At 34.7% G+C, this 19,326-nt stretch overlaps 1 protein-coding gene across 5 annotated transcripts in view; it reads left to right on the top strand.

Moving 5' to 3' along the window:
* Positions 1-19,326, top strand: part of SPATA5 (spermatogenesis associated 5) — a 362,021-nt gene that overhangs the window by 62,193 nt on the left and 280,502 nt on the right. For all 5 annotated transcript variants that reach the window (XM_041758978.1, XM_041758977.1, XM_041758979.1 and 2 more), the window contains exon 11: positions 8,691-8,900. In XM_041758978.1, the coding sequence (XP_041614912.1) occupies positions 8,691-8,900 (210 nt within the window). The remainder of the gene's footprint in view (positions 1-8,690; positions 8,901-19,326) is intronic.

Consider the following 19,326-nt stretch of genomic DNA (forward strand, 5'->3'; position numbering starts at 1 on the left):
TTGCAATTAGTGGCAAAGTTTTGGTGTGCAGTTTCTTTTTTTCTTTCTCATCTACTTTTTAAAGCTCTCTCTACTCTTAACCTCCGAAATTTTAAAATATTTTCATCCAAGCTTGCTTATGTAAAATGGAAGTGAAACAGGAAGAGGGGGATAAAGTGAGTGGAGAGAGAAAAGAGAAGGAAAAAAATGCTTAGAATACTTAGCTCCTCTTATTACCCTGTGCATATATTTGTACTTCCCTCACAATTTACCTACTTTACTTTTAAGAGTCCTCACTTAGTTGTCTTTTTTGTTGTTGTATTTTTTCTGAAGTTTTTATTTTTAATGGATTGGGGTGAGAGAGAAACTGTAGATGATTTATGGCATTATAGTTCAACTGAAACTTTGACTTTTTTTTTTTTTTTAAACCCTCCATAGAACGTGTTTTTAAAACATGGGGGATTTTTTTTTTTTTTTTTTTGTCTTTTCACTATATAAAGCTAATGGCTTTCACTTATTTTCCCTTAGAGCTAAGAACACATTTTGAATACTAACTGCTTCCTAATTTTGCTTTACCTCCACTAAAGAGGCATTTTGAATATATTGATACTTCTTTTGGATCTTGGAGGTTGGGTTTTCTCAACTTATTTCTCTCTGAATTATTTAGTATCTTTAGTAATTTTATATGTTTATGATTTCTAAATGAAATAAATGTATTTTAAATATTTGAATTGGTTAAAGGCGAAGGTGTGATCCTGCAGAGAATTTTGAACAGGCACCAAACCACTTGCTACTCCTGGCTTGTCCTCCTGCTGGGACTTGTTAGCATGAAAGAACAAAATGAAAAGTACTCTTTGTCACAATATTTTCTATAAAAATAACACTTTCAAAAGAATATTTTTTGTACCTGACAGCATAAAACTTGGCATGTAACAAACATGAGCATCTTGACTCACAAATGTGTAAAGACATTATCAGTCCCTCTGGAGCTACTGAATTCCTCTCATTGTATTTCTCCCAATATCTGCAGTTCAGTTCATTACTTTTTACTTAGTCCTCTTGGAACTTGTCCATAAGTTGTTTTTTTGTTTGTTTGTTTTTTTAAACATGACCATCAAGTCTTTTGGTTTCTGTTGGGTATGCAGTTTGAGGGGTTCTTTTGTTTTTGTTTTGGTTTGTGTGTTGCTGGATGGATGCTTGTCCAGAAAGTCCTGTAAGAGGTTTATAGAGGGCATTTCCCTTGGGAAATTTATCTCACTGCTCTGTCCGTACTTGTTTGACAGCTGTTCCTTTACTTCTAACTTTATTATTAATTTAAAAAGTTATAAAGCCATATGTGAGCAGCTGTTCACTATTTTCATTAGGACCAAGTAAGAAAGAAAGGACCCAGCTATTATCAGGAGTGATTTAAGTTAGATTGTAGGAATAATTTTCTGGCAGTTATGATATAGTGTAACTTATTAAAAAGAGAGTTACAGAATTTTTTTATTTTTTTAAAGAGCATAAAATAGTGTTTGTTGAAAGATGAGAGGAATTGAAAGATGAAATACTGTCTGAAGGTAGGATAGTGAACCAGCTAGTTTTTGAATTCCTGTTCCAGTTTTAGGATTTTATGATTTCATGCTGGTATTTATTCTTCTCTGACAGATTAACTTTTCCCATAACTTTCTGTGCTTTAAGATTCTTCTGTGCAATAGTAAGCTCTTTAAACTGATTTATATTCATTTTTTAATTGATATCTTAGCTGTAGATTTATTTATGATTTACTTATTCATTTATTTGGCATTTAAGTGCTAAATTAAAATATGTAAAACCTGTTTAGTTTAAGAAATGTAATGATCAAACACAAAGGAAAAGCATAGAAAAGTTACAGTAGTTCTAGATTGCTCATGAAACTACAAATACAATTGCCTGAATGGCTTTTATCTTTTGTTACTAGTCTTTCAAAATATAACTATTCATTGTAATCATCTTTCTGACATTTAAATAAAATAATACCTAGTATTTATTAAATAGTTACGGTGTGCCAGGCAAAGTGCAAATAATATAAACTATGCTGTTTAATTCTCACAATAAAACTGGGAGCTTAGGTTTTATTATCCCCATATTCTAGATGAGAAAATTTAGAAAGATCAAGTAAATTGCTCAAAGTCATACAGTAACTGGAAGATCTATAATATCAAGAAATATAGGAAGTTTTAAAAAAGCAGAATATAAAATTGTGAATACATTATGATCTCAGTGAACACACACATTTGAAAGGTTGTAAGGTACCATTAACAATGGTTACTTTTAGGTGTTGGGAAAAGAGATAATTCTTATATTATCCTTCTAATTTCTTACAGACTGTATCTATTCTAAGGATTGCTGATACATAATCATTTGAGGTGGGAATTACTTTTTTTTTTTTTCAGGAATTAACCTTGATTCTTCTCATTCCCTCATTTTGTAATCAGTAAGTCCTTCTAGTTTTGCCCCCAATATATATGCTCATGCCTAAATTGGCCCTTCTTGCCGTCTCACTGCTGTAATCCTGCTCCAAGCCACCATCCAACAGTTGTTACATATCCAATTTTGCCCCCCCCAAGTACTTTCCCAATGCAGTAATTAGAGTGATTTTATTTTTAATCTCTTACTTACTGTGCTTTAACCCTGAGAGCAAAGATTTTGTAGACCAGCCCTTGGTATGGGATTGAAAATGGAGTAGGCACTTAGTGGTTTTTTGAATGGATGACAGTGGCATGGAAAGGTGTTTCATTGCTCCCAGATCACCTTGCAGCCAGTTGACAAGTGACAATAGGAAACTGATTTAGACTTAGTTGTAGCTAGCTCTCTGTGTGATGGATTACAGTAGTGTTTTTTTGATCCATTTCTTTTATTCCTTTTTCATTCATTTGCTATCATTTTCACATTTGAATACCTTGACATAAGTCTTACATATATATGTACAATTTCCAAATGCCTGTCCTCACTATCTCACCTATCTTAGAACTGTAAAACTGTTGTATTTTTTTCAGTAGTTTTTGTATCACTTTATGGGGAGACAGCTATTTTGTGTCTTTTAAAGACTGTGTCTTTTAGGATACTCTTCTTATTTCTTTTTCTAGACTACAAAATTTTGAGGACATTTTCTCACTTGTCTTTGTGCCCTCACAGTTACTAGCACAAGCCCAGTACATAGAAGACATTTCTTAGTTTATTGAATTTATTTCACTCATAAATTCCAACCACAGGATAGTAACTAAAAACTATTCCTAATTTCCAAACATGTTCCTTTTTCTCTTTTAGTGTGACTCAGGTGCCCAAGTCTGAATTGTGGCTGTAACCACAATTGATTCTGTATTCTTTTTTCACCACCCCTTCTTCAGATATAGTTAATTTTTAAGACTCATTGATTTGCTTTATTTAATATAGTTTACTATGGTTTAATACAGCTTTAATCTTGTTTTTCCTCTATATAGCCCCACTGCTACTACTTAGTGCAGGAAATCACTATCTCTTATCTAAATTACGAGAGGAGCCCTCTCCAAGTTTTAATCCCTACTCTATCTTGTGACCACAGTTGTCTTCCAACTGTGTTCCAAATGATCATGTCATTTCCCTGATTAACTTGTTCTCCACATCTCTCAGGGTAAGGTCTAAACTTCTTGATACCTTATGAGTTTTCTAGGTCTGATAGTTTCCTACTTGTAGTTCTCCTGATGTATGTTGCTATTTTTTGTCTCTCTCCTCCCATGGTATCTACCATTCCTTTCAGGTGGCTAGTTCCATCAGGTCCCAGCTTATATATCACCTCTGAAAAGTTTTTGTGGCCTTGCATTTAAATTCTGTGACTAGGGGATCCCTGGGTAGCTCAGCGGTTTAGCATCTGCCTTTGGCCTAGGGCGTGATCCTGGAGTCCCGGGATTGAGTCCCACATTGGGCTCCCTGCATGGAGCCTATTTCTCCCTCTGCCTCTCTCTTTCTCTGTGTCTTTCATGAATAAATAAATAAGTAAAATATTTAAAAATAAATAAATAAATTCTGTGACTGTAGCACATACCATTATGGAGATATGCCTCTTTAAGGAAGTATTCCATCAGGTCAGAAACTCAGTATGGACAAGAAGTATTTTGTCCCCAGCAACCAGCATATTATGAGATAGGTAGTCATTATATGTTAGATTAATTAATATTTCTGCAGATGACATTGCCTCATGTTTTCCTCAGAGGGTAAAGACCTTCTGGTCTAATTCTCTCAACTCCCTGCTTTCCCACCAGTCTTATGCTTTTTATCTTTATCCTTTTACACTCCTTTCCTACCACCGTTTGGCAAGACAAGTACTTAACCAAACTATAAGGAGGTAAATGCATTAGGAATGGAGGAGTATTGACTATCTTCCAAAAAGTTTCAGTGGTGAAAAAGAATGCGATAGAACATTAGGTAAAAACAATATCAAAGTAAGGTTATTTTGAAGGATAGGGAGAAACAGAATATTTGTTGGCTGAGGAAAGAATATAATGAAAAATATAGTCAAGGCAGGAATAGACTAAAGACGACTGAGGACAGGATTATTTCACTTTTCTTCTGTTTCTTACAGCCTTAGGGCAATGGACCAATTCCTCAGCATAAACTACTAGGTCCATGCAGTGGCATTGGTGTTTTGGCTTCTTCCATGCCAGTGAACACTAAGTTTTCCAGTAAAAGCATCTTAATTTCTCTTGAGGGACAAGCCCTTTCCAAATTCTGGTCCACTTGACTCTGTTTGCTAGTACTCCCTGATCCTTATTAACTAAAGAGATCATCTTTTATCACATGGATTTCTTTGTGTTTATATTGGTAATTTCCATGTGTGGTTCACAGAGGTACTAAATATCTGATATTAAGTTCTTTTAAAAAACTCTTTTTTTCAAGACTCTTTCAAAACTGATTAAAAACCAAACACAAAATGTATTGAAAACCAAGTTTTCTCATAATTAAGATTTGCCAGTTTTATTTAGTTTCATATAAACCTGAGGAAAAAAATCCTCCATAGGCATTTATAGGCATATAATTGAGTTTTTTTATAAAATGTCATTGATTAGGAAAAATATATTTCTGCATTAACCATTAAGAAAATTTTATCTGTATATGTGTACTTATTTAAATTAGTTTAAGTAAGTATTCTGTTCTAATGCTCTATTACTCAAAGGAAAATTCAGGGTGCCTGGGTGGTTCAGTCAGTTAAGCAACTGACTCTTGATTTCATCTCAGATTTGTGAGGGTGAGCCCTGAGCTGGGTCTACTCAGGGTATGGAGCCTGTTTAAGATTATCTCTTTCCCTTCTTCTCCATGTCTCTTCTCTCTCTCTCTCTCTCTCTCTCTCTTTAAAAAAAAAAAAAAAAAGTAAAACTTAAAACATCCTCCAAGAAATGGAAAGTCTGCTCCTCATGGAGCATGTTTGCAGTGTGCTCATCTCATTTTATAGGTCTAATAATTGCATGATAACAATTGAATGGGCATCATGCAGGATCATAAGAATACACTATCATTTTAATATTTACAAGTTTAAGGAGTTGCGTCTCTGACCTTTACATTTCTGATAGTTATTATAAATATAGCTTTTATACATTATATGTAACATATATGTACTGTCTGTGTGTGCTCATATATGTGTTTGTGTTGTATGTGTATGTATTCTACAACTAAACTACTGATGTAATTATACCACTCAATTCAGTAACCTTGTTAATCTACTTGACCACTGCTTCTTTAATACTCTATACTTTCTGTTCTCTCTATTCAGTTTTTGATAGTCGTTGACTACCCTCCTTTTTACATTTTTTTTTAAAGATTTTATTTATTTGAGGGAGTGAGAGAGATCACGAGCAGGGGGTGACAGGCAGAGAGGGGAAGCAGACTCCCCACTGAGTCAGGAGCCTGGTGTGGGACTCCATCCAAAGACCCTGAGATCATGACCTAAGCCAAAGGCAAGTGCATACTCAGCTGAGTCACCCCTGTTGACTACCCTCCTTAACACTTTCTTCCCAGAATGTTTATTTCTATGAGAGTATGCTGAAGTACTTAGAAGTGTCTTGGTATCTGCATCTTACTTTAAAAAGACTCGATGGCAAATTTAAAAATTGATAAAGTATGTGTGTTTGCATGTGTGCTATTTGTGTGTAGAGAGAAAGTGAGAGCATGCACCATAGCATATGTGGCAAATATTTAAAAATTGGTATATTTTTCAAAAAATATGTATACACTTATTGTGTCCATTTTTTTGACTTTTGTGTATGTTTGAGAATTTTCAAAATTTAATTAAAAAATAAAAGGAAAAGAAAAATCAGACCAGCGTGTGACAACTCTGGTGCTGAAAAAACAAAAACAAAAACAAAAACAACTCTGGTGCAATTTTAGGTAGGCCTGGTTTTAACAGTAAGTCACCTCCTGTGGTAAACAGTCACTTGATCTTGCTGATGATAACTGGATATTTTTAGGGCCATAAGCTTATGTGCATTGATCTCAAGTTTAATTTTAGTTTTATTATTTGGTAAAATCAGAAAAAAAAAAACCAAAAAAGGCAAAGCCCAAGGCTGATGATACTGCAGGGAAACTTATACATGTATCACTTATGCTACTAAAATAAATAGAGTGGTTGGGATAGTAAACTGACATTATGCATCAAGGACCTAAAAAATGTTCATGCCTTTTAATCCAGTAATCTTACTTTTTAAAGATAAATCCCAAGAAAACAATTTAGAAAAGAATAATTAAATCCTGATCTCAGGATTGTGGTTAATAATACAGCATTCTTCTGGTTCTGTGGACAAAAAACCCAAAACAACAAAGTCCCTCTCTCCCCCGAAATCATGCAAGTTCTTTTTAAAAAAAAAAAAAAAAAAAAAAGACTTTTTTCTGATATTAACAAACAAAACCTTTCTCTTTTTTGGATTTGTGATTTTTTTTGTTTTTCTGATTTTTTTCTTCCTCTGTTTTCCCTCTTCTTGCCTCTTAAATGTAGGTATTTCCCAGCAATCTCCCTTTCACCCACATCTCTCTTCTTGTGGTCACAATTTTAATTGATCTCATGGTTTTTATTGTTTGTATGTAGATCTCTCTGAAATAGAAAATTCCAGCCCTATCCTCTTTCCAGAGCTCCGTTTGTGATGTTTCCGTTCCAACTGCATCCTTTTTGTCTCTTGAATATTATCCTGTTCTGTATTTCAACTCTATATCCAGAAATAAAAGTTTATCTAATATATTTTCCCTCTTAAAAATTATTTTCATGTTCACATACTATCAACTCATCTTGAAATCTTCAGCTTTACATTCTTTCTCCTTCTTACTCTACCCTCAAAACCCTCATGCTGTGGACCTGCAGTATCACTCCTAGAGTGTCTTCATCCTCTGTGTGGAGTTACCCTAGTTTGTTTTTTTATTTTAAGAATGTTTCTGATAGGTCCTAAATTGATCTCCCTGCATTCTTTCTCTCTTCTCTCTAAATGAATCTTGTCAGAGAAGTCTTCCTAAAGCACAGACCAGACTATATCACTCTGCAAATTAAAAATCTTCAAAGGCTTCTTATTATGAGGAAAGAAGTTCTTGAACTCCATCACCTAGCCTTCAGGGTCTTCCACTTTATAGTTTCAACTAACTTTACTTTTTAAAATTTCCTTCCTCATATCTTTTTTCTCTTACTCCATACTTTTTTCTGAGCCTTTTGTAATTTTTTGGCCTCTACCTGAACCATTCCCTGTTTTCACATTTCCAGATCTCATCCATGTTTAGAAGTTGGCTTTTAGATTAGCCTTCCAGCTGGAAGTAATCTTTTCTTCCTGGGAACTCCCAAAAGCTTTTTCTGTGTCTTTGTTACCATGCTTAGCATCCTTTCCATTGTACTGTGATTATTTATGTACATGTTACTGGTGGTAGTTAAGTTCTTTAAAGTTTGGGTTCATGTCTTGTTCTTCTGTTTCCTGTGTATATTATCTGATATGTAGTTCTTAATGGATATTTACTAAGTAAATAACATGTAAAGAATTGTCTTATTTTGGGGGTTTCTTTGTTGAGAAAAAGGAACAAAATTTTAGGGATATGTCATTAATATATCAAAGACAGAAAAAATCATATGCTCCCTGAGGACCTACAGAAATATTTTTAGAAGTAATATATAAAGCAAATAAATTTGCTAAAAAGATGTATATAGATGAGACCATGAATCACTAATTCAAACCATTTTCAGTCATATGAAATCTAATTTTTAAAGCCGTCTAGAAGATAGACTTAACAGTATGTTTGATCATTTAAACATTTATATAAGCAGAAAATATTTTCTTTAGTAATTCTGTAATTACAGCTCACATTTCATGTATTCTAATTTATTTCTAAATAGAACTTTTTAACTTTTAAGGATCTTCTAGATTCTTTTTTTTTTTTTTTTTTTAAGATCTTTTATTTATTTATTCAGAGAGAAACAGAGAAAGAGAGAGAGAGAGAGAGAGAGACAGAGACACAGGCAGAGGGAGAAGCAGGCTCCATGCAGGGAGCCCAACATGGGACTCCATCCCGGGTCTCCAATATCACACCCTGGGCTGCAGGCAGTGCTGAACTGCTGTGCCATCGGGGCCGCCCAGGATCTTCTAGATTCTTAAATGCTTCTTATTCCCCCTCTTGCACTTTTTATTGATTCTTTTTTTCCCCCTCTGTTTGTCCTGGCAAAACTTACATTTAGATAATGCTCTGTTTTACAGGTATCTTGGTCAGATATAGGAGGACTGGAAAATATCAAACTGAAATTGAAACAGGCTGTGGAATGGCCCTTGAAACATCCAGAGTCTTTCATTCGAATGGGTATTCAACCACCCAAAGGAGTTCTTCTGTATGGACCACCTGGATGCTCTAAGACAATGATTGCAAAGGCTTTGGCCAATGAGAGTGGCCTCAATTTCCTAGCTATAAAGGTAAAGTGTTAAATTTTTTTATTGCTACCTTTCTTCCAGCCCCACTAACACCTTTGATTCTTACCCTTAGGAAAACATGAAAAGGCATCTTAAGGAGTAGCTGATTTTTTTTTTTTTTTTTTGAGGTTGAGCAAGATAATATAGGGCGATGAGTTCTAAATAAATTAATGCTTATAATCGGCAAAACGTGGCAGACAATAGGAGACTACTTTATTTAGTTTTGTGAGTCTCAGTATTTCTTACATCCATGTATAGTATAGAAACCAGTTTGGTTTAGTTTCTACATTTTTAAATTGTGCTAATAATCTCTTGCTTAACTAAGATTTAATTATAAATATGACTGCAAACTTAATATTTATACAGAGAGAGTTTTCAAAGAAATCAGATACTTTATATGGCAAAACTAAATACATTTAAACACTTTTCTAGTTAGGGAATATATATGTACAAGGTTTCTGTTTGAAACACATACATACATTATTTGTTCATTGCCATACCCCTGTTACTTGGGGTAGATAATCTTACTCAACATGTAGTTTTACATTTACTTTAGGGCCAGATGTTTTTTTTTTTTTTTTTTTTAAGATTTATTTATTTATTTTAGAGAGAGTACCTGAGCATAAGGGAGGGACAGAGGGAGGGAGAAGGAGAGAGAGAACCCTCAAGCAGACTCTGCTGAGTGTGGAGCCTGCTAGGACTCTGAGATCATGATCTGAACTAAAATCAGGAATTGAACACTTATCCGACTAAACTACCCAGGTGCCCCAGGGCCAGATATTAATTTTTAAATGAACTTTTGTGTAATTTGATCGTCTATCCAGTTACTAAATATACATATATAAAACCTTGAATCCATTAGTGGAAAGGACTTTATCACAAAAATATATACTTCAGTCTGTCAAATATGAAATTCATTTCAGAAAAAGCACATGATAAAAGGCTCTGTTTTGATAGTACCAGGGAATTTTTTTTATAACAAAATATGTTTTCTATCTTAGAACACTGAAATCCTTGGCAGCTTGAAAGCATAAAATTTATTTCAGATTAGAGTCAATTTTTTACTTAAAATTTTTTTGAAATAATGTTTAGATATGTTTAGGCTATTTGCTTTTTAAAAATACGTATCTTCACAATCACTAGTGTTTACATATTTGTGATTATTTGGTGGAAGATATTAGATACTGAAGATAGGAGAAGGAGGACTATTTTCACAACCACTTTTAAAGCTGGCAGGTTTAAATGTTGGAGTAATGAGTAATTTTGAAATTTCAGAGGCATCTTGATTTCTCTTTGATCCCTGTTCTCTTATCTCATGATAATGGACATGACCATTTTACTGGCACTTCCTACTCTTTTTACTGTCACCTCCATTTTTCTGTGCCTACCTTGTATATTCCACGATTATATATTCATAATCCTTGAATTTTTTTCTGTCAATTGGAAATCTGAAACTTACATGATGAGAGCTTTACTCGCAGTTATTTACGCTGGAATCTCAAAGAGGAGTGAGCACATGTATTTTCCTACGAACTAGTGTCTCATTCTTATGTGATCTAAGATAACTGTTCCAGATGTTACCAGGACTACTTTCTGGCCTATCATAGGAGTTCTTAGAAATACATTTATTACTGTTTTTGAGTACAAAACATTTTCATAACTTTAGACAGTTTTACTTTTTTCTTTCTTCACTGTGAGAAAATGTACAAAGACTTTTTGAAAAGTTTATCTTTTATCTTGCACACTGTTCATGTAAAATAGGCATGCATCTGTTAACTTATTTGAGCCTTTTCACTAAGTTCATTTTCATTTTTCTTTAAGTCACACACACAAAGGATATGTGATGTTAAGAAATTTTCTTATTTAGTTGAGTTCATACTTGCCAGAGATAATTATGTATTCTACTTACTATTTTTTTTTTATTTTATGTGGATTTTTATTCAATATACATTTTAGTATAGTTTGGCAGTATTCAGCTTTTTTAAAACATTTATTTATTAATGAGAGACACACACACAGAGAGAGAGATAGGCGCAGAGACCCAGGCAGAGGGAGAAGCAGGCTCCATGCAGGGAGCCCAACATGGGACTCAATCCCAGGTCTCTAGGATTAGGCCCTGGGCCGAAGGCAGCGCTAAACTGCTGAGCCACCTGGGCCACCCGGCAGTATTCAATTTTTGAATCTGAGTGGAGTATATATTAAATGAACAATGAATGTTCATATTACTACTTTTTAAATTTTCCTACATGTTTAAAAATTTCTAAAAGAAAAGGTTGGGAATATGAAAGAATTATTTGTTTTTCTCTGCATTTTTATTGGTCTTTTCATCGTCGTCTGGCCATTGCTTATGAGAAGAATTTAAAGTAGCTATGCCATACAGCTTATATATGCAGAAAGAAGTCAAAGAAGTTGGGAATTAATATTCTTCCTAGCTTTGTTTTTCTATGAAGAAAAACATACGTGTTTCTTTTCCAAGGGATTTAAGTGTTATAATTAAGTTTGAGCTTTTGAAATAATAAGTCGTACACATTTTGAAAATGACCAGAGAAACATAGATAGACAATAAACTTTTCTAGTCAGTTGGAAAATACAAGTAAGAACATATATTGAAAGGAAAAACTCCCCAGCATTTTTTGTAATTACCTTTAATTCCCAAAATAACTTAAAATGTTTTAAACATTTCTTTCTCTGAGTTTATGAAAGAACCCTTAGCTTCTCCTGTGCATCTTTCCTGAACAGTGATTAAAAAATATATACTCCAGGGCAGCCCTGGTGGCTCAGTGGTTTAGCGCCGCCTTCAGCCCAGGGTGTGATCTAGAGACCGAGATCGGACTCAGATCGAGTCCCACATCGGTCTCCCTGCATGGAGCCTGCTTCTCCCTCTGCCTGTGTCTCTGCCTCTCTCTCTCTCTCTGCATCTCTCATGAATAAATAAATAAAATCTTAAAAAAAAAAAAAAAAAGATGTATACTCCAAAGTTCAAACTTGACGTTGGCCTGTGTGGACTCCTAATATTCTTTGGCATCTATGTGTTTTTGTGTAGACTGTAGCACTTGACATGTGCTTAAGTTTAGTTTGTCATCTGTGTTAATTATGTCAAAATATTTTCCAGTTGAAATTTCATCTCTGCTTCTCTCTTTTGTCTGGAGTGCTGTAATAGATTAATTACCTTTGTGTAATTGGGCTGCTTTACTTTATGAAGAACTGTTACTGATTCTGGAAAAGGGTGGTCAGGCATCTGACAGATTTTGAGCAAGTCTTTTATTAGCTGCTATTGGTGAGTACAAGAATATAATCAGCTTAGTATATACTTGACTTTTGGGGGAGGAAATTTTCTTCTGATACTTGTATCAGAAAGGAAGTATCAGGAATAAATAGAATAAACAAAAACCTATTTTATTCAAAGCATGCACAATTCAAAGTACTTACTATTCTTTATTTAACTAGTTCCCCTACTATTATCAAAGGTACAAAATAACCTGAATTTGTTAAGTTGCAAGTTTATCTTTAAGCTTTTGTTTTTAAATCTTGTAGGCTAGTCTATAAATCATAGATTTCCCATTTTGCAGATGCTGTGTGGAAAACTACATAGATACATTTCTTTTATATACTGAATGCTTTCAGATTAGTTTCCAGGATTGCAAATAAGAATAATAATGTTTAGGAAGGTGAAATGACTTTTCTAAGGCCATAGTTGTAGTGGTGAAACTGAAATTTGATCTCAGAACTTTCTGATGGCAGAGTCTAAACTCTGAACCACTGCATTATGCAGTCTTCTCTTCCCTGCCCCTGCCTTTAAAATTTAGTGCCCCCCCCAAAAAAAAAATTTAGTGCCCAGTCCTCCCCCCCTTCCCCCCCCCCCCCCCCCCACTAATTACACCATGACACTGGTAAAGGTAGTTCAGGCAGTTTCTATAGGGTAGGTTCAGAGAAAGTGGAAAGATATTTCTGGTACAGTTAAAAAATTTTTTTTGTTCCTGTAGGACTAAGAAAAACTGAGAAAAATAACATGGCTTTGGAGTAGAAGTTGGTTAAATTAATAAGAATGATCACTGCCAAAGAAACAGGAACCTAATAAATAAAAGAGAAGTATATGGAAGGAGACTAGTGGTTGAATAAGGTAGAGCTTGAAATTTACCTATTACTATATAATTTGTGGTCTTGAAATTGGGTTACAATGAAAAAAGTAGTAAGCCAGGATTCAGATAGCTTTGGTTTGATTCCTAATCCTTGTACTTTTTAAGCTCTGTAGCCTTAAATAAGTTCTCTTGGTCTCAGTTTTTGTTGTTGTTGTTTTTGTTTTTGTTTTAATCTGTATAGGCTCTTTGAGATGATTGATATATTAAGAAGTAAGTGAAAAAGTTCTGGAAGGCATAACTACTCAATTCTTTAAGTGCAGACTGTGTATAGTTATGACTTCCTGTCAAAGAGTTCAATATGGAAAGGGAATGGGGAAGAGCTACTTGAGAGTAGAGAAATCTGGCAAATACTACTTCAGCCAAGTGATGAAGGTTAACATCTTCAGTGATTAGGGATGCTTGAGTGGCTCAGTGGTTGAGCATCTGTCTTCAGCTTAGGGTGTGATCCCAAAGTCTCGGGATCGAGTCTCACATTGGGATCCTTGCATGGAGCCTGCTTCTCCCTCTGCCTATGTCTCTGCCTCTCTCTGTGTGTCTCTCATGAATAAATAAAAAAAAATCTTAAAAAAAAAAATCTTCAGTGACTAGTCACATTGATAGTGTGTACCGTTATATGATGTGGCAAGAATGACACTTGATTTCTGGACTCTTCTTCCCAAAGACTCATAATCTGTGTCTGACCGTGAGATAAACAACAGGCAAAACCAAATTGTAAGACATTTTATAAAATATCTGGCCAGTACTCCTGAAACCGTCAAGGCCATTAGAAACAAGGGAAGTCTGAGAAACTCACAGCAAAGAGTAGCCCAAAAAGACATAACAACTAAATATAATGTTATGATGGTTTTTTGAGTGAAATCCTGGGAAAAAAGGACTTAGATAAAAACTAAGGAATTCTTTGGGGCAGCCCTGGTGGCCCAGCGGATTAGCGCCGCCTTCAGCCCATGGTGTGATTCTGGAGACCCAGGATCGAGTCCCACATCAGGCTCCCTGCATGGAATACTTCTCCCTCTGCCTATGTCTCTGCCTCTCTCTCTCTCTCTCTCTCTCTCATGAATAAATAAATCTTAAAAAAAAAAAAAAAGAAATCTGAATAAACTGTGGGCTATGAATCAATATTGATACATTATTATTAGTTGATTATAATAAAGGTACTATACTAATATATGATGTTAATAATAGGGGAAACTAAGCGTCCATGGGGGTTTAGGGGTGGTGTATATAGGAACTCAGTCTTAATTCTTGTGTCAATCTTAAACTTTACCAGAAAAGGTCTATTAGCTAAATAAAAGAGTTTCAAGATCAATATTACAGATCCAGACATAGTACAGACCTTTAATGAATGTAAGTGAAGTTAAAAAACCTGGCTCATAACTCTGTACTGCACTGAATAGGAAGAGTGAAATGTATGGAAGGAGAAAAGACATGGGGGAGATTGTCAATTCCTTGGGTGACAGCTTTGGGGGAGACCTTCGTTCCTATTGTCAATTCCTTGGGTGACAGCTTTGGGGGAGACCTTCGTTCCTATTGTCAATTCCTTGGGTGACAGCTTTGGGGGAGACCTTCGTTCCTATTCATCATCCCTTTGTTTGTGGAAAGTTCCTGGGAAAAGAAAGCCCCGAGAGGAAATTGGCTGGGGAATCTGGGTTTGGGGCTTCCCTGAGCTTGCCTATTTCACTGCAGTTCTCAGTTGAAGCCTATAAAGGAGTGTGTTGGTTCTGGCCCTAGACCCCAACATTATAAAGAATACTTTCTTTTAGTGTTTTGGTTATTTTTTCTTTCACCTTGAATACAGCTTCTAATTTAGAGTCTCACCAGGAACTATGGCCAGATTCATGCCTTTGTGGACCCTAACTCATTATTCTCCTTCTATATAGGTTTATTGCCATTTGGGCTCATCTAGATTCTGAAACTTTTGAATTTCTATTTCATTTCCTTTAAGGCCTTTTTTTTTTTAACTTTAATAATTCCCTTGACTTCTCTAACTAGTGTTGTCTTATGTGCCTCATATGCTTAAATTGGCAGCTATTAGCATCATTATTATATATATATATATACTTAGTTTTATCACTGTTTGAATGGCTATTAGGGAGTAACTAATAGTAATTGATTATTAGGACAAATAGAATGATGTGCCATTATCAGTATCACAAAATTATGTAGAAGTTAGATTCATTTTACTTAAATTTGGCATTATTTATACACTATAGGGGCTGACATGTTAAAGTTGTAACATCGTATGTTAAAACTGCATGTTAATAAATTTTTTTTTTGCGTTGGGCCTGTATCAGTCAATAAAACTGCTATATACAAAAGAACCCTTGACATGAAAATATTATATAATATTTGGCTAGAAGCAAAAAATGACAATAATATGAACTATAATAACAAAACTTTTAGCATTTGGAATCTTAGAAGACATTTAAAAAGAGAAGAATACTTTCAGACTTTGAAGAAGTTTACTTAATAGAAAATTTTATTGTTGGGTTGATTTAATTTTTTATTCATGGATTCCAGCTGAGAGATTAGTCATTTTCTCCTTCTTTTAAATCTCTTTTGAATAAAATTTAATTGAAGTCAAAATATTACAATTTCATGTCTATAGTGCTTTAAAAACTATTTGAAATGTTTTACGATTGCAACAGTTGTGTAACTCAGATTATTTCTAATGTTCCTTCTGTGTGTTCTATGTTCTCTGTTTCTGTACATGCTAAACAAAAATGCATTTGATGAAAAAAAAAATGCATTTGCCTGGGCTCCTTGCTGCCTGTCAACTCATATTTAGCGAGAGAGACATTTGACTAAACCAGTGATATAATGAAGTTGGTAATATATAGAATCTTGATGATTAATTGTACGTGAGAAATGAAAAAGAAAGAAGTCAAAGGTGATTAAAATTTTCACTTTCAGTGACTGATAGATGAAAATGCCCTAACTCTTGGAAGAGTTAGCACATGAGGAAGAGAAGCAGATTAGAGGTGGGAGAGCAGATGCCAGAGTGGGATTTAGACATGTGGAATTTGAAATCCTGGAATAACATGGCAGATATATCCAAAAGACCATTTTAAGTATGAGTTTGGAGCTCATGAGAATGGTCATTTCTAGTGATGAAAGCATGGAAGTTGAAACCTAGTGTTTGCAGTTCTGTGTATTAGTAAAGGAGTTGGAGAGTGACTCGAGTGGTCGGCGATAATGTAAGGAATTTCTGTGGGCATGTCTACATTCACACAGCTCACTGGATTATATTTATCATGGTGTTGCTGTACAAATTCTAAAGTGTGTCATTTTTGTTTCCTGAATAAATAAATTGTGGGGAATGTTTGTGTTCTATTTTTTTGAGAGGTACAGCTTAAATTCTGTTCCTTCTCTGCTATTCCCTCTCACTTCTTAAGGTTTTTACTTGCCCAAGGCATTTCTTGCCTAATACTTAATGTCTGTTTTCAGACCTTTTGAAATACTTTCCCGAATTGGCCTTTGTATGTGCTGATGCTGTACTTCTTATTAATTTTCTAGATCCTTTACTCACATTACATATATGTAATTCTATCTCATGTGAGTTTAGGTTTTTATGAGTATATTCCATAACATTTAACCATAGTTAACACTTAGGTTAACTTGCCTTCCCTAGACATTTTAGAACTTATAAAAACCTGGTTTGAATTGTAATAGCCAAAAGCAACAGGCAGGTGTCAGACACATTTAAAAAGCCCTTGGGAAGACTGGAAGAAACCCAGTACTGATTAAAGGGGCAAAATTGCCTTACAATTTTGCATGAGGCATAAATATTATATTTGAGTTTGTGACTGATAAGAGTATAAAATCATGAAACAGTAAAAGATAAGTCAGATTTAGTTCTCAGTGGATTAATAGTACAACTGGACAAATATCTTTACATATATTTATGTTATTTTGTCAACTTGAACACTTGAAATCTTAATCATGGAAACATGAAAAATAACATTACTCCAAAATAAGCCTAGCTATGGTACTTAATTTATTTTTTGTAGTTTTTCTTGTGAAGTGAAGCACATTATCTGGGCAGGTAAAATGTGGCAGGACTAACATACCACAGTTACTTACTTGGTAAGTAAAGTTGGAAAAAAATAACCTTATCTAGTCCCATCAACCTTATCTATTCTATGGATTTATGTATTACTTTTTTAAAGAGTTAAACTTATGAGCAGATGTGGCACTCATAGCCCATACTATTCTTACCTAACCCTTATTATATTTTGATGTAAATGGCTTCTTGTTTATAATGAATATCAATTCTTATTTTCTTTTTTTTAAATTATTTTTTTATTTTTTATTTATCTACGATAGTCACACAGAGAGAGAGAGAGAGGCAGAGACACAGGCAGAGGGAGAAGCAGGCTCCATGCACCAGGAGCCCAACATGGGACTTGATCCCGGGTCTCCAGGATCGGGCCCTAGGCCAAAGGCAGGCGCCAAACCGCTGCATCACCCTGGGATCCCTTATTTTCTTATTAACTCATGTTAGCAGCTATCTATTGAGAATTACACTGTGCTTGTCACTTGTTCTGCTCCCACAAATACTTTTTTTTTTTTTAAGATTTTATGTATTTATTCATGAGAGACACAGAGAAAGAGAGAGAGAGGCAGAGACACAGGCAGAGGGAGAAGCAGGCTCCTTGCAAGGAGCCTGATGCAGGACTCGATCCCTGATCCCTCCCCTCCTCCCCTCTAGGATCACGCCCTGGGCCCAAGGCAGGCACTACACCCGCTGAGCCACCCAGGGATCTCCTCCCACAAATACTTTTGAATTTGAATTGCTGCTACCCTGTGAAATCTTAAGGGCACACTTCCTTTTTAATTTAATTTAATTTTTTTTTTAGAAGATCTTGGAGAAAATAGAAGACATAGTTTCTAGAAAGAGTCCTAGTCTGGGAACCAAAATTCTACATTTTTATCATTTTCTGCCATTTAACCTTGCTAGGGCTTTCGGCATTTTGTTCAACTTTGTGTTTTGTTTTCCTCAAGATTTAAGTGAAGTAAGTTAGTTTAAATGACCTCTAAAGCCCTTCCATTAACGACATTCTGAGTAGTTAACATAATGCTTATAGTCTAATCTGTTGCTTATCCTTTGTTCCTATTGATTGCTAAACTTTTAGGGCATTTCTCCTAATTGTCAGATGTAATGGTTAAGAGAATTGTATGCCAGTTCTACCATTTATTAAGTTGTGTGACTTTGTGCAAATTAATTAAACTTTTTTCATTTCATGTTACTTTCCCAATAAAGTTATGATAATAAGAGTATCCATTTCGGAGAACTGAGTTGTAAGCAGTGGTGGATAATACATATGAAACCTTTAGCAAGATTTCATGAAATTAGTTGACACTAGTTGCTACTTCCTTCTGTTTTTAAGAATTGGATATATATTTGGCCTCAAATGGAGCAAGAAAGTATACATGATAGCTTATGACTCCTTAAGTTTTCTGTTAAAATAAAATGTAATATCTTTGAAACTGAATTTAATCTTTTGCAACAGTGATTTTTGGCCATTTGTACTTTAACCTCAAAATAGACCTTGCTTGGTTATGGTGTTGCCTTGACTTCCTATAGAATTCTGAACCCTTGTAACATATCAGTGTAGCTACTGGGTTGCATTTTGTAGGCCAGTCATCTAGGTTAGAATCATCAGCATGGGATGCCTGAATGGCTCAGTAGGTTAAACATACGGTCTTTGGTTCAGGTCATGACCCCAGGGTCCTGGGATCAAGTCCCCCATTGGCCTCCCTGCTTCTCAGGGAGGCTGCTTCTCCCTCTGACTCTGTCTCCCTCTTTCTGTTGCTCATGAATAAATAAATAAAATCTTAAAAAAAAAAAAAAGATTCATCCTCATGTTGTTTTCTGCAACATCGTATATTCTCTAGGGGCCCTACAGAAGTCTTTTTTATTACTGCTATGACCTGTTAAGTAATACTTGAATTATTTCAACCCATATTTTCTTTATAGTGCAAAATTCTTAAGTTAGAGTGTTAATCTATTGTTGTTTTTTTTTGTTTGTTTGTTTTTTGAAGAAAAACAACCACCTTGTTTCTTATTTACAGGTTTCCTGTAGCCTACCTCTGTGTAGTAGAGGAAAGACCTTTACTGGTTGAGGTTATATGCCATATTTTCACATTTCAACAAAATTCCAAGTCTATTTGCCTGTATATTAGATATTTAAAACATTAATCTTTCTGTTGTTAGTAGCAAAATATTGATATTGTATTCTCAGAGATCACAAAATGATCATAATCTTGTACTTTTCAACACTGATGTTCAA

Source organism: Vulpes lagopus, chromosome 6 (genome assembly GCF_018345385.1).
Source record: "Vulpes lagopus strain Blue_001 chromosome 6, ASM1834538v1, whole genome shotgun sequence".
Classification (NCBI taxonomy): Eukaryota; Metazoa; Chordata; class Mammalia; order Carnivora; family Canidae; genus Vulpes; species Vulpes lagopus.